This window comes from Palaemon carinicauda, unplaced genomic scaffold (assembly GCF_036898095.1).
Source record: "Palaemon carinicauda isolate YSFRI2023 unplaced genomic scaffold, ASM3689809v2 scaffold1022, whole genome shotgun sequence".
Taxonomy (NCBI): Eukaryota; Metazoa; Arthropoda; class Malacostraca; order Decapoda; family Palaemonidae; genus Palaemon; species Palaemon carinicauda.
In genome coordinates, this window is record NW_027168508.1 from 25,001 (window position 1) to 37,500 (window position 12,500).

At 41.7% G+C, this 12,500-nt stretch overlaps 1 protein-coding gene across 2 annotated transcripts in view; it reads left to right on the plus strand.

Annotated features, from left to right (window-relative positions):
• LOC137635210 (uncharacterized) overlaps positions 1-12,500 on the plus strand; it is a 31,198-nt gene that overhangs the window by 14,600 nt on the left and 4,098 nt on the right. Inside the window, exons 2-5 of one of the 2 annotated variants that reach the window (XM_068367669.1) lie at positions 8,078-8,107; positions 8,307-8,348; positions 11,999-12,070; positions 12,368-12,430. In XM_068367669.1, the coding sequence (XP_068223770.1) occupies positions 8,078-8,107; positions 8,307-8,348; positions 11,999-12,070; positions 12,368-12,430 (207 nt within the window). The remainder of the gene's footprint in view (positions 1-8,077; positions 8,108-8,306; positions 8,349-11,998; positions 12,071-12,367; positions 12,431-12,500) is intronic. The other variant, XM_068367670.1, reaches the window with a different exon arrangement.

Genomic DNA, 12,500 nt, shown 5'->3' on the forward strand with positions numbered 1-12,500 from the left:
CTCGTTTCGAAGAGGTCTATCTGCAGTCCTGGGACTTTGCGTAAGATGAAGGAGAATGATCGTGCGTCTAGGGACCATTCTGACTCTACTGGGTTGAATCTGGAAAGAGCATCCGCCGTCACATTGCGGAATCCTTGAAGGTGGACTGCTGGCAAGTGCCATCTCTTCTTCTCTGCTAGTCGGAAGATGGCCAGTATTACTTGTTTTAATTGAGGCGATCTCGAGCCCTGTCGATTTAGGCATGTCATTACAACCTCGCTGTCTAGAACCAAACGGATGTGGATCGAACAGCGAAGTTTCAGTTTCTTCAGTGAGAGAAAAACTGCCATGGCTTCCAGAAAGTTGATGTGGAAGGTTTTGAAGAGAGGAGACCAGGTTCCTTGGGCTTTCCGATGATGAGAGTGGCCTCTCCACCCTTCCTTTGAGGCATCCGTGTGAATGGTGGCTGACGGTGGAGGTGGTTGCAAGGGTACCTTCTTTAGGTTCTTGACCTCCAACCATGGCTTGAGTAGGGATCGCAGATGATTTGGTATAGGTCTCTTTAGATCTCTTTGAGCGTTTGATGCGTATTTTCTCCAAACTCCTGATGCATCTTTTAATTGTGCTCCCAACACTGGGTCTGTCACTGAGGCAAACTGGAGGGACCCCAACACACTCTCCTGTTGCCTTCTTGATATCAAGGCGGATTGAAGGAGTCTCTTGACATATCCCGCTATCTCTTTCCTCTTTTTTGAAGGAATGGAAAGGCAGTGTGACTGTAAGTCCCAGTGGACACCCAGCCACTGGAACGTCTTAGCTGAAGAAAGACGAGACTTTTCCAAGTTGATCTTGAATCCTAGGTGTTCCAGGAACTGGATCACTTCCTTGGAGGCTTGCGTGCACTCCTCCTTGGATGCTGCCAACACCAGCTAGTCGTCCAGGTAGGTTATCACCTGAATTCCTTTTAGGCGCAATTGATGAATGGCTGCATTCGCAAGCTTAGTGAATACCCTTGGAGCTATGTTTAGGCCAAAGGGCATGGCTCTGAAGACGTACTGTCTTTTCTGTAGTTTGAACCCTAGGTAGGGGGAAACTTGACGGTTGATTGGGACGTGCCAGTACGCATCCGTCATGTCTATGTAGACTGTATATGCCTGTTTGGGCAAAAGGGTCCTTATGTGTTGAAGTGTCAGCATTCTGAACTTGTAGTACACTATGAACTTGTTGAGTGGTGATAGGTCCAGAATTACACTGAGCTTTTCCGAGTCCTTCTTCGGAACACAAAATAGCCTTCCTTGGAATTTGATGGACTTCGCCCTTCTTATAACTTTCTTGTTTAAGTGTTCCTGAACATATTCTTCCAATATGGGGGTTGAGTATTGGAAGAATTGAGGAAAGTTTTGTGGAGTTGTATTCCAACTCAACCCTAGTCCATTCTTGACTAGGCTGTGGGCCCAGGGATCGAAGGTCCTGTGATCCCGAAAGAGGAGAAGTCTCCCTCCTACCGGTAGCATCTCACTTTGAGTGCTGGTTGGAGGATTTACCTCCTTGGCTACGTTCACGTCCACCTCTGTTGCCCCTGCCTCTGGAGTGGTGTTTAGAGGATCCTCGAAAGGAACCTTAAGACTTTGGCCTAAAGGTCGTTGACTGCCTTTCGAAAGCTGGGGTGAAAGCAGGCGACTGTGTCGCCACCATCTGGGGGACCAGCTGGAAGGTGGTGGTTGGTTGTGCAACCGTCTATTGCACCATGGCCATGGGAAGCTGTTGTTATTGCTTGGGACAAGAGGGCACTCTTGGTCGTTTCGTCTTCCTTTTTGGCTGGGGACCCTCATCAGCAGAAGACTTTCTCTTGGAGAACAAGCCCCACTTGGAGAGGAGATTCCTATTCTCCGTTGCGGCTTTGTCCACGACCTCTTTGACCACTTCGCTTGGGAAGAGGTCTTTTCCCCAGATGCTGGAAGCTATCAGCTTCCTTGGTTCGTGCCTCACCGCAGCCAAGGTGGACATGAACTCCCTGCAAGCCTTTCAGGTTTTAATGAAATTGAACAGGTCTATGGTGACTGTCGCCAGATGAGCCTTGGCGAAGACCATGTACATGTCTGGGGTTTCCGAGATGCTTGCCTTTGTTTCTAGCCCCGTCTGCAGAGACATAAAGGCGGCAAGACGTTCTTTTGTCTCCTGCTCTCTGCGCTGGAGAAAGTCCAACAACTTGGGGAGGTCTTCACGGAACTGTCGTCCGGCATTGTCTGCCTCCAGCTTCCCAACTGTGAAAGTGTTGTGAACATCTTTCTAGTCCGCATCATCCGATGGAAAGGCGAGGGAAAAGGGTCTACACTCCTCGAGTGTAGGACAGGGTTTCCCTACCTCAACCGCCTTTAAGGCTCCCTTAAACCCTTTGTCAATAAAGGGAAAGGCATGAGAGAGATCAGCAATAAAGGAAGGGTGCTTTTTGCTGAGAGCCAGCACCTTGGAGCTAGTAAAGGCCCTCTCTTTCAAGGTGTTGGTAAATAAGGCCTGGGCCTTGGGGAGGTCAAGAACGATGACCTCTTTCGGCTCTGACTCCTCTTTGGACGAAGGTTCCACCCTCAGGCGGACATAGCAATCCGGATAGGCCTCTTTGCTGGGCCAGAACTCTACATCATCTACTGGGACAGTGCCCAGTTTCTCGGAGAGGAAGATCTTCCCCCCTGACATTGGCATATGCTCCGCATACCTCCAAGGATTGATGTCAGAGAAAGCAAGAAGATCCTTGATGTTTAGCTTCTTAGGGGCTAAATGCGTTGCCACGAGCTGGTGCATCTCCGTCCGAAGAGAAGCCTCCTTCTCAGATGATTTCTTTTGCATGTCCTGGAACATGGACAAAAGCGAGTGCAACGTACTCGTGATAGAATCTAACTGGGGGCAGAGGAAGAGGTCAAAGGCACCGGCTCGGCCACCGTAGCTGAAGACACCCAAATCGTTTCAGCTTCCTTGGTTTCACCTTCAGGGGTACGTCATCCTCCTATTCCAGTTCTTCCATCAGGAGATTGTGTTCAGTCTCCTCTGAGACAACCGACATGTTGTCCTCTAGTTGGATGCCCTTCAAGGCGTCCGATACAACAGATTCTATCGGAATCTAGACGAGGGGAATCTCGGGTTGAGCCTGGGGAACGATTGCATCCGAAGATGCCCTAGGGAACATTCAGTCCCTCATCCTCTCATTAGGAAGCTATGGGCCAGAGGTGTTCTTCTGAAAACCCCTGACCCATTTTCGCAGCATCTCTCTTGCTGCATCCCTTGACTCTGTAGACTTTTGATCATCAAAAGCCTCCTTTACAAGTTTGTCACAAATGGTACATACCTGTGGGTCCCAATACTTAAGAGATCCCTTTGTGACTGCGCAGCGAGCGTGGGCCCTGCACATGTCATGTCCGCAGAAGTTCCTACTGCGGACCCTGCAGAAGTTGTTCCCGCTCTCGGGATGCTCCTCCTGTAAAGAAAGAAAAGCATATAAGTATTCGGTGAAATTCTCAGATTTCATCATACATATTTTGAAAATATATATCTTAGGATAGGGTAAGCTAGAAAAAGGAAAAGACACCTACTTGTGTCTCCTGTCCAGCCCATTGCTATGACCTCCTTCAATATTGAATACTAAATTCTTAATGAATTTTGGGGAAGATATTATCCTTGGATATAAAGTGTCTTCTTAACACTGTCTTCTAGATTCAATATTTGGGGTTTGGTAATGGTTGTTAACCATTAAAAAGCAGAGAGAAACGCTCTCTTAAATGTGATGGTCTCACAATAGGCTGCCCATGAGCACCTTGTAGGTTGGAAAAAATAGTATGGGCTACAGCACTGACTGCCGGCGGCATGCCGCCAGTACTGCCGTGCCTGCCAGCATATGCCGGCCTCTTCTGGGCTATTGAAGGTAATCACTGCCTTCAGGATGATGGGCGGCAAGTCGCCTGCAGCTGCTCTGCCGCCGGCAGCCAAAGGGTCCCTCTATCAAGTAGGACCCGGCGGCAGCCGGCGGCTAAATGTCTAGACTTTGGGTGGCCGGCTGCCGGCAGACAACATAGTTGCCGGCGGCCGGTCAGAGCATGCCTATTGCCGCTGGTCGTCGATCAGCGCCACCCATGGCAAGTGGCGGCAGAGCTAACTGCCGGCAGGCGTCCAACATGGCTGTCGGCAGCTGCGAGCTGCTGGCAGTCGGCCTAGGATGAGGAAAGGCAAGGGAAAAGAAAGGATGGAGGAAGGCAAAGGCTCAGCCTTGCCGGCGTACATCCGGCATGAGGGTTCAAATGGAAGGTGTATTAAATTCGGGCTTCCATCCAACCATATCCCATACATATTGGCAGCATGGATATGGAAGGCAGTCCAAGGGAGGACTGAAGAACACTCTAAGAAAATTGAGGGTTCCTGCCACCAGCCGGCACAGCTGGCGTCAGGCAGGGGACCTCAGGCCAATTTGGCAGACTACCCCATAGGGTTGAATGTAGAATGATGGCCAGGGTGTGTGATGGCTAGGCCAACACAAAAGGGACAGCAGGGGAGGGGCAAGGGTCCTATAGGTGAGGTAATACCCGAAGGCACTACCGACCTGGGCGATTCTGATCCCATAGTAGACGACCTCATAGTTGGGGAATTCAATTCCCCAAGTTGGGTTAGTCTAAGCGAGAAGGCGTCCACACAGGACGCAATCTCAAAAGGGAACAGAATCTCGTACCAGAGATCTTAGGCAGGGGAAGAAAACAATTCTTCGGCTTAAGATCTACCAGCACAGGACTAACTGCTAGGCCATGGGATGAGGAATTGTCATATAAGACCTCCAGGGTATGGACTAAGGAGGTCTAGCCTCCTGTAAAGGCAACCTAACCTGACTTGGGAAATCATTTCACCAAGACGGGTGGTTGCCAAACACAAACAATCTACTCTGATGTCCCGTTCTAAGCTCAAAACCAATTCAGTGGTTAAGAGAAAGAAACAGAACACCCCAATAAAGATTTGCCAGAAGTCAGTTCAGGGCAAAGCTAACCGAGGATAGCCTAGGCTAGTCAGAGGGGAGAAGAATTGCTCTTAAATCCCACCAGGAGATTGGTATTGGCTTGAAAGGTATAGGAGGTGTCAGTCTCCCCTTAAAAGACAATACAAGAGCAATTAGGGACATTTATGAAAGTATACTAAAGCCCCTAGGCTAGTAGCCTAGGTGCATTGAGAATCGTTCACCGAAACTCTCTTGTATACTATCTTGCAAGAGGAAAATTTTATGCAGTAATATCTTAAATGTATAAAATATTGCCTGAGCTTCAATAAAACTTTACCAGGAAGGTTATATCATGCATGAAGTGTGAAGGTGCCTAGGCTAGGAAGCCTAGCACTTGTGAGGCTCGATTATAATTAGCGAAATCCACGACAACAAGGGCATAATATAAGAATCCTTACCTAAATTGCTAAATAGCTAAAGTTAAAAAGGAAGCGATGCCGGGAAAGTCGTTCTGGCTAAATACGATCTCAATCGAAGAGTAAAACTGGCAAGAGCATACATTCACACAATTCAAAAATATTACTAAACTTTCCAGAAGTAAATGAGGCTGGTGAAGACATCGTAGCAACGAAATAAGTCCAAAATAGCGAGAGATAACACGGGATAAACACCGGTGAGCAAAGCTATAAGGGAAAGAATGGCTAGATGGCGCCACGCGGTGGCAGGATGGCGCCTGCTTAGAGTACAGTAAGAGCGTTGCCTTAATAACGGCTCTCTTGCCACTTTCCCCTTGAAGCAAAAACGCTATTAGAGGCTTAGATAGCTATGCGACGTGTCAAGAATACATCCTCTGATATTATGCAATATCCCTTTAAAAAGATCTTTAAGGGATATTCACTCCAGGAGTTGTAATTCTGGATACCTTTGGTAAATTATCTGGGATATATTACTGTAGTCAAATATAACCTAAGAAGCTACTAACGAAGGAACTTCCAACAGGAATGTTGGAAGCAATAATCCCGGTATATTGAATATAGTCGGTGTTTAGGATCTTTGCAGTTGCAAATGATAATATAGTCAATTTCATAAATTTTTGTTCAACAACTAATCCTGTTATTGGGGATACTCTTCCAGGTTAAGTACATCGACAAATATGCACGGACTTCACCTTGCGGCAATTACAAAAGTCAACCAGATCAAATTTCTATTAATGAAGAGAGTAGGAGGAATATAAGAAGCTATCGAGGTGCAGATATTGGTATTAATCACCAGCTCCTCATTATCATAATTAAAACACCCAACAAAAACATGGATATAAGATCTAATTTTGATACAACTAATCTTTCAGAAGATAAGCAGAGAAAAACATTTGCAATTGAATGTAGGTATTGATTTGGGGTCTTAGAGAGAGATAAGAAGCGGAAAATTTACAAAGAGTGGTGTGATATTAAGAATATTTACCCGTCAGTTGGAAGTAAACCTTTGGGAAATGCAGTTGCAAAAAAAAAAAAAATCCATGGATATGAAAAATATACTTGGGATACTATGATTACTGTTGTTGGTAGTATTATATGCAGATGTAGTTATACAAAGGCTATCCCCAAATATTTGATTCTCCTAAAACCATCCTCTATGCACTGAGATAAGTTCAGAACTCACTGCAGTACAATCAACCTCGTCACAAGCATACTTAGTCTTTGACCCTTTGAGATATTTGTGCTATTAACATGCTTCCATAAATTTTGTATATGATGAATACAAGTGATTTTGGACTGTATCTTTAGCAATGTTACTTTGGCTCCTCTCCCCAATGTGTAGGATCCTCTTTGCTGTAATTATATATATTCCGGCTGCCTTGAAACTTTTAAGAAATTTTATTGCCATAATCTGTTCATGCATGGCGGTGATAGGTGTGAAATTATGGTCGATCTCAGACATTGCTTGTTCTATCTCTATCTTAATTTTCAGTAAGTATTCCCTAATTTGATTGGATTCCAATCGATTAGGAGTTGATGAGCCACTTCTTTGGGGTGACTGTAGATATTTTTAGCATTTTATGATCTTCAGAGTGTGTAGTTATGTTATCGTGGTCAACCATTTTTGCTGTTAAGAGTCAAATTGACGTATTTTTTTTTTTTTTTTTTGGCTAGTCTTGACATCTTTCACTGCTAATTGAGTTAAGTAGAGTTTCTCCAAGAACAATTGTTTAATTGGTGAACTGATTTTCTATAAGCCTCTATATATCTTTGGTACTGTTCTTTGCTTTGATCATTGAGGCCAAGGTTGTAAGTATTTCTGCATCATAGAGAGGTTATTCTGTGTAGCCTTCCACACTAACGATTGGAGAATCTCATGCTGTTGATTGTCAAGAGGAATGATGGATGTATCTGCTTTTATATTACTTGAATAATCTTCCCCTTTTACTTTGCAGTATTTAAGTCTGAGGATGTTGTGATTGGCCTTTCTAGATTACAAGGCAGGCTTTATGTGGATGCTCAAAAGCCTGTGTTGAGATTTAGGATTTTGATTAGATGAGGTATTTGCAAAGTTTTGTTGGTGCTTAGAAGACACGAAAGCTTAGTTTATGTTAAAACGTCTTATCCAATACTGACTTTGGAATGATGCATCGTCCTTTGCATCATATAAGATGGTGAAGTCATGTGTTATGGCCCATTCCTATACCTTCTCTCCATTATGGTCATTTGGGTCATAGCTCCAGATTGTATTGTGGCTGTTAAGTCCCCTACAATAAGGACTGCATCATTATCAGGATGGATTATTTTAGGTGAATCGCCACAGACAAAGGACCACATTATTTGCAGCTGCCCAAGGGGAACTACAAGTTGTGATGTTGATCTACAGAAAGCAAATGACAGTCCTCCATTAGATACATGAGGGGTGCGATATGATAAGATGACCACATTCTATTCAAGTCTCTTCATTACAAATACTGTTGTTGTCTTTTGTCTGGACAATCTCATATAAGATCTAAGGGTCTTCCTTGCTTTTCTGTTTTGTTAGGTTTCACACTATTTTTTCGAGAGACACATCTGTTTTTGCATTATTTCCTCTAAGATTCACTCTTATCGCTCTAGCTGATTGATGAGTTGATGTCTACTCTCCTTTCAGGACATGAGAAGCTTCTGCAAAAAATTCCTGGTAAGTCAGACCACCATAATAATATATATAGCTTTATTTCCTCTGTTAATCAAGTAAATGTAATAATTACGGAAGTTAATTCGTAACTGATATACAATATAAGATATCTATAAATCGATCATAGTCTGGAACATTTCCTAAATATCAGAGTTATTGAAATTTTTGCAAACCCATAGAAAAGAATTATGTTTATTTTCAGATATGGAGGAGAAACTGGAACATCTTGAAAATAATTTTGAAGGTATTTCTCAAATAATCTATTTTTTTTTAATTCTCTCAACACACCCAACGTTTTTCTATCTTTTCACTCAACACTAGAAATGAAGATGATTATATGATGACTCTTATGTTGATTGATTGATTTATTTGAGGTTTTCTGGCATCCTGACATCTAAGGTCATTGACGTCGATATCATTTATTATGAATAAAGAATAAAAGAATTTTTAATTATACATCTCTTATGGGACTAAGAAACTTTCATTAGCTTTTGTCTTAACATATGAATGAGATTTTAGAGCCATCATTTTGTGATAAGTATTTTTATACATAACGTTATCAATGATATTTAAGAGACTTTATTGAATAGGATTCAGTATTCTTTTGTTATGACATTGTTGAATGAGTTTTACTAATCCTTTTTGGGTATACAGTTTTTTATTCAACGGTATTAAAAAGTTTCAATTTCCTTCATTGCATGTTGTCTTTTCCTTAGCCTTTTTGGATTGATATTTTAGAGAATTCTTTTAGTGAATATTCTTAAGTCTCTCTTCAAAGGTAATATGTAACAGATATAGGCTATCTTGGTTTTTTATGCTTTGGCTGAGCATAAGATAATCTATATTTCTTATACATTACTTATCTATAATGGAAATAATAAGGATGATAATAATAATAATAATAATAATAATAATAATAATAATAATAATACTACTACTACTACTACTACTACTACTAATAATAATAGTAGTCATCAAAAATACCCTCCCTCTCCACGTTCCTCCTAATCTGACAAGGGACTCAACCGAGTTTGGCTGGTTCTGCGAGGGTGCCACAGCCAACCCTCCCCCGTTATCCACCACAGATGAAGCTTCATATCACTGAATCCCCTACTGCTGATACCTCTGCGGTCATCCAAGGCAACCGGAGTAAGCAGCAGGGCGTACAGAACTGTGCCACAATCACTCGCCATCCATTCCTATTTCTAGCATGCTCTCTTTTTTCTCTCACATCTATCCTCCTATCACCTAGAGCTATCTTCCCTCCATCCATCCACCTAAACCTTGGCCTTCCTCTTGTACTTCTCCCATCACTCTTGCATTCATCATCTTCTTGAGCAGACAGCCATTTTCCATTCTCTCAACATGGCCAAAACACCTCAACACATTCATATCCACTCTAGCTGCTAACTCATTTCTTACACCCGTTCTCACCCTTACTACTTCGTTCCTAACCCTATCTAATTGAGATACACCAGTCATGCTCCTTAGACACTTCATCTCAAAACATTCAATTTCTGTCTCTCCGTCAATTTCATTCCCCACAACCACGATCTATATTTCACAGTTGGTACAATCACTTTGTCAAATAGAACTCACTTTGCTTTCATGTCCAACCCTCTATTCTTTACCACTCTTTTCACTGCCCCCAAAACTTTGCATCCTTCATTCACTCTCTGGCGTACAACTGCTTTCACAATTTCCTACAACAGGCTAGGACAGTGGTAACGTGTTTGCCTCGCATCCGCGTGGCAAGAGATCGATCCCCGCCCAGGGCCCTGAGTTTAAGCTGTTTACTGGGGAGGCTACTGCTGTGGTAGGGCCCCACAGTGGGTGGTTGGGCTTGCCCGGCTGACGTACTGGTGAGCATCTATTCTGATGGAACTGGAACTGAAACCAGACACCTTTAACCTTTAACCTTTTAACAACAAACCCCAAGTACTTCAACAGATCCACCTCCTCAATTAACTCTCAATTCAACATGACATTCAGCCTCGCACCACCTTCCCTTTTCATACATCTCATAACCTTACTCTTACTCTCAACTTCCTTTTCTCACACACATTTCCAAATTCTGTCACTAATTGGCCAATCTTCTCTTCCGCGGCTACAACCAGTACAGTATCATATTGCAATTATCAGCTGATTTTTATTTATTCATGATCATTCTCTTCTACCAGTTTCAATCTTCATCCAAGCACTCAAGCATTCACCTCTCTCACCACTTCATTAACATACAAGTTAAACATCTATGGTGACATCACACATTCCTGTCTCAGCCCCACTCTCACTGAAAAGTAATATCTCACTTCATTTCCTACCCTAACACATGCTTTACTACGTTTGTAGAAACTTTTTACTGCTGGCAACAACCTTCCACTAATTTCATATAACCTCATCACATTCCACATCGCTTCCCTGTCAACTCTATTATACGATTTCTCCAGATCCATAAACGCAACAGACGCATCCTTACTTTTGTTAATTATTTTTCGCATATCAACCTAACTGTAAAAATCTGATTCATACATCCCTTACCTCTTCTAAAACCACCCTGTACTTCCAAGATTGCATTCTCTGTTTTATCCTTAATCCTATTAATCACAACTCTACCATACACTTTTCCAACGACACTCAACAACCTAATACCCCTTGAATAACAACGCTCATGCACATCCCCATTACCTTTATATAGTGGTGCAATGATAATAATAATAATAATAATAATAATAATAATAATAGGTTGGCCAGGGTACCAGCCACCCGTTGAGATACTACCGAAAGAGAGTTATGTGGTCTTTAGACTGGCCAGATGGTACTACATTGGATTCTTCTCTCTAGTTACTGTTCATTTTCACTTTGCCTACATACATCCACATTGAATAGTCTGGCCTATTCTTTACATATTCCTATCTGTCCTCACACAACTGACAACACAGATTACCAAACATTTCTTCTTCACTCTAGGGGTTACTGCACTAATTGTTCTGTGGATACTTTCTTCTTGGTAAGGGAAGAAGAGACTCTTTAGCTATGGTAAGCAGCTCTTCTAGGAGAAGGACACTCCACAATTAAACCATTGTTCTCTAGTCTTGGGTAGTGCCATAACCTCTCTATCATGGTCTTCCACAGTCTTGGGTTAGAGTTCTCTTGCTTGAGGGTACACTCGAGAACACTATTCTCTCTCTTATTCCGCTTCCTCTTGTTTTGTTTAGTATTCTGAACTGTATTATTTAGTGTTGATAATTTAGAATAATATTCAAGAGCTTGTGTCTTGTTTTAACAACTTTGAATGAGACTCAATAACATTGACTTCATATGCAATAATTACCTTTGGTATTGGCATTCTTGAAAGAGATCTAAAATATTTCATTGTATTTTTATTACCGAAATCAAACCATCATTTGAACACAATCATTTGTGTTTTCAGATATGCATTAGAAACTCGGATATTTTTCAACTATATTTCAAAGTATTTTCTTTTTCCTATTTGTAGTTAATTGATTTATTTCTTTATTTTTTGTTTTATCCTTATCACTACGCTCGTTTATAATCACTTGATGCATAATATTGGTTTACAAATCACGTTCATAATTCTCTCATTTATAAAAAAAAAAAACTTTTATTTCCAGAACTTCCTTGAGAACTGGAACTTGTATCTTTTAATCTTGTTGGAACATTTTCAAAACAGTATGATGATGTCATAAAAGCTTATGTCTTTCTTTGCATAACTTTGTCATTGAGGTTATCAAGATTTAGAATGACTTGGAGAGTTCTTATATTACTGTCAGTCTTTTGTTTACTTTTCCTCAGGGGCAGCCAGCAACAACCAAAATATTTCTTTGTATATATAAATCTCTGATATATTCTCATCTACCTCCTTCTCTACTTCAGTGCTTAGCCAAGAGACAGGACTGTGCCTCAGACGGGAAGACTTGCAACAATTGACTAATGTATCAGCAGCAGGTAAGATCTTTTCAGTTTGTGAGGATGAATTTCAAAATGTGAATTTCGAGGCAAAATTAAATTATATCTTTACTTGATCCTGACTTGGAATATTTGCGATTACTTCTCTGATTAATATGCTTATTATATATGCTATTTTTGTTCTGGTTCAATTGATTTCTTGATAAACTGTAAGAGTTCTACAACTAAGCAGAGTTGAACCATATGCCACTCTGGTGTTTTCTTGATCAATTAGTGTAGATTTTAGATTCCATCGGATGCAATATGTTGCTCAAAGGAATATTTTCTTCTCCATAGCCCATCAAGAGATCAAGACTTTTCGCAAGGAGATTTCTGGAATCATCTCTTGGGCAGAAAAAGGTCAGTTGATATGAAGTTGAAGCAGTGATTTCAGACTTCATGGTTACTCTTTATCATTTAACACAATAGT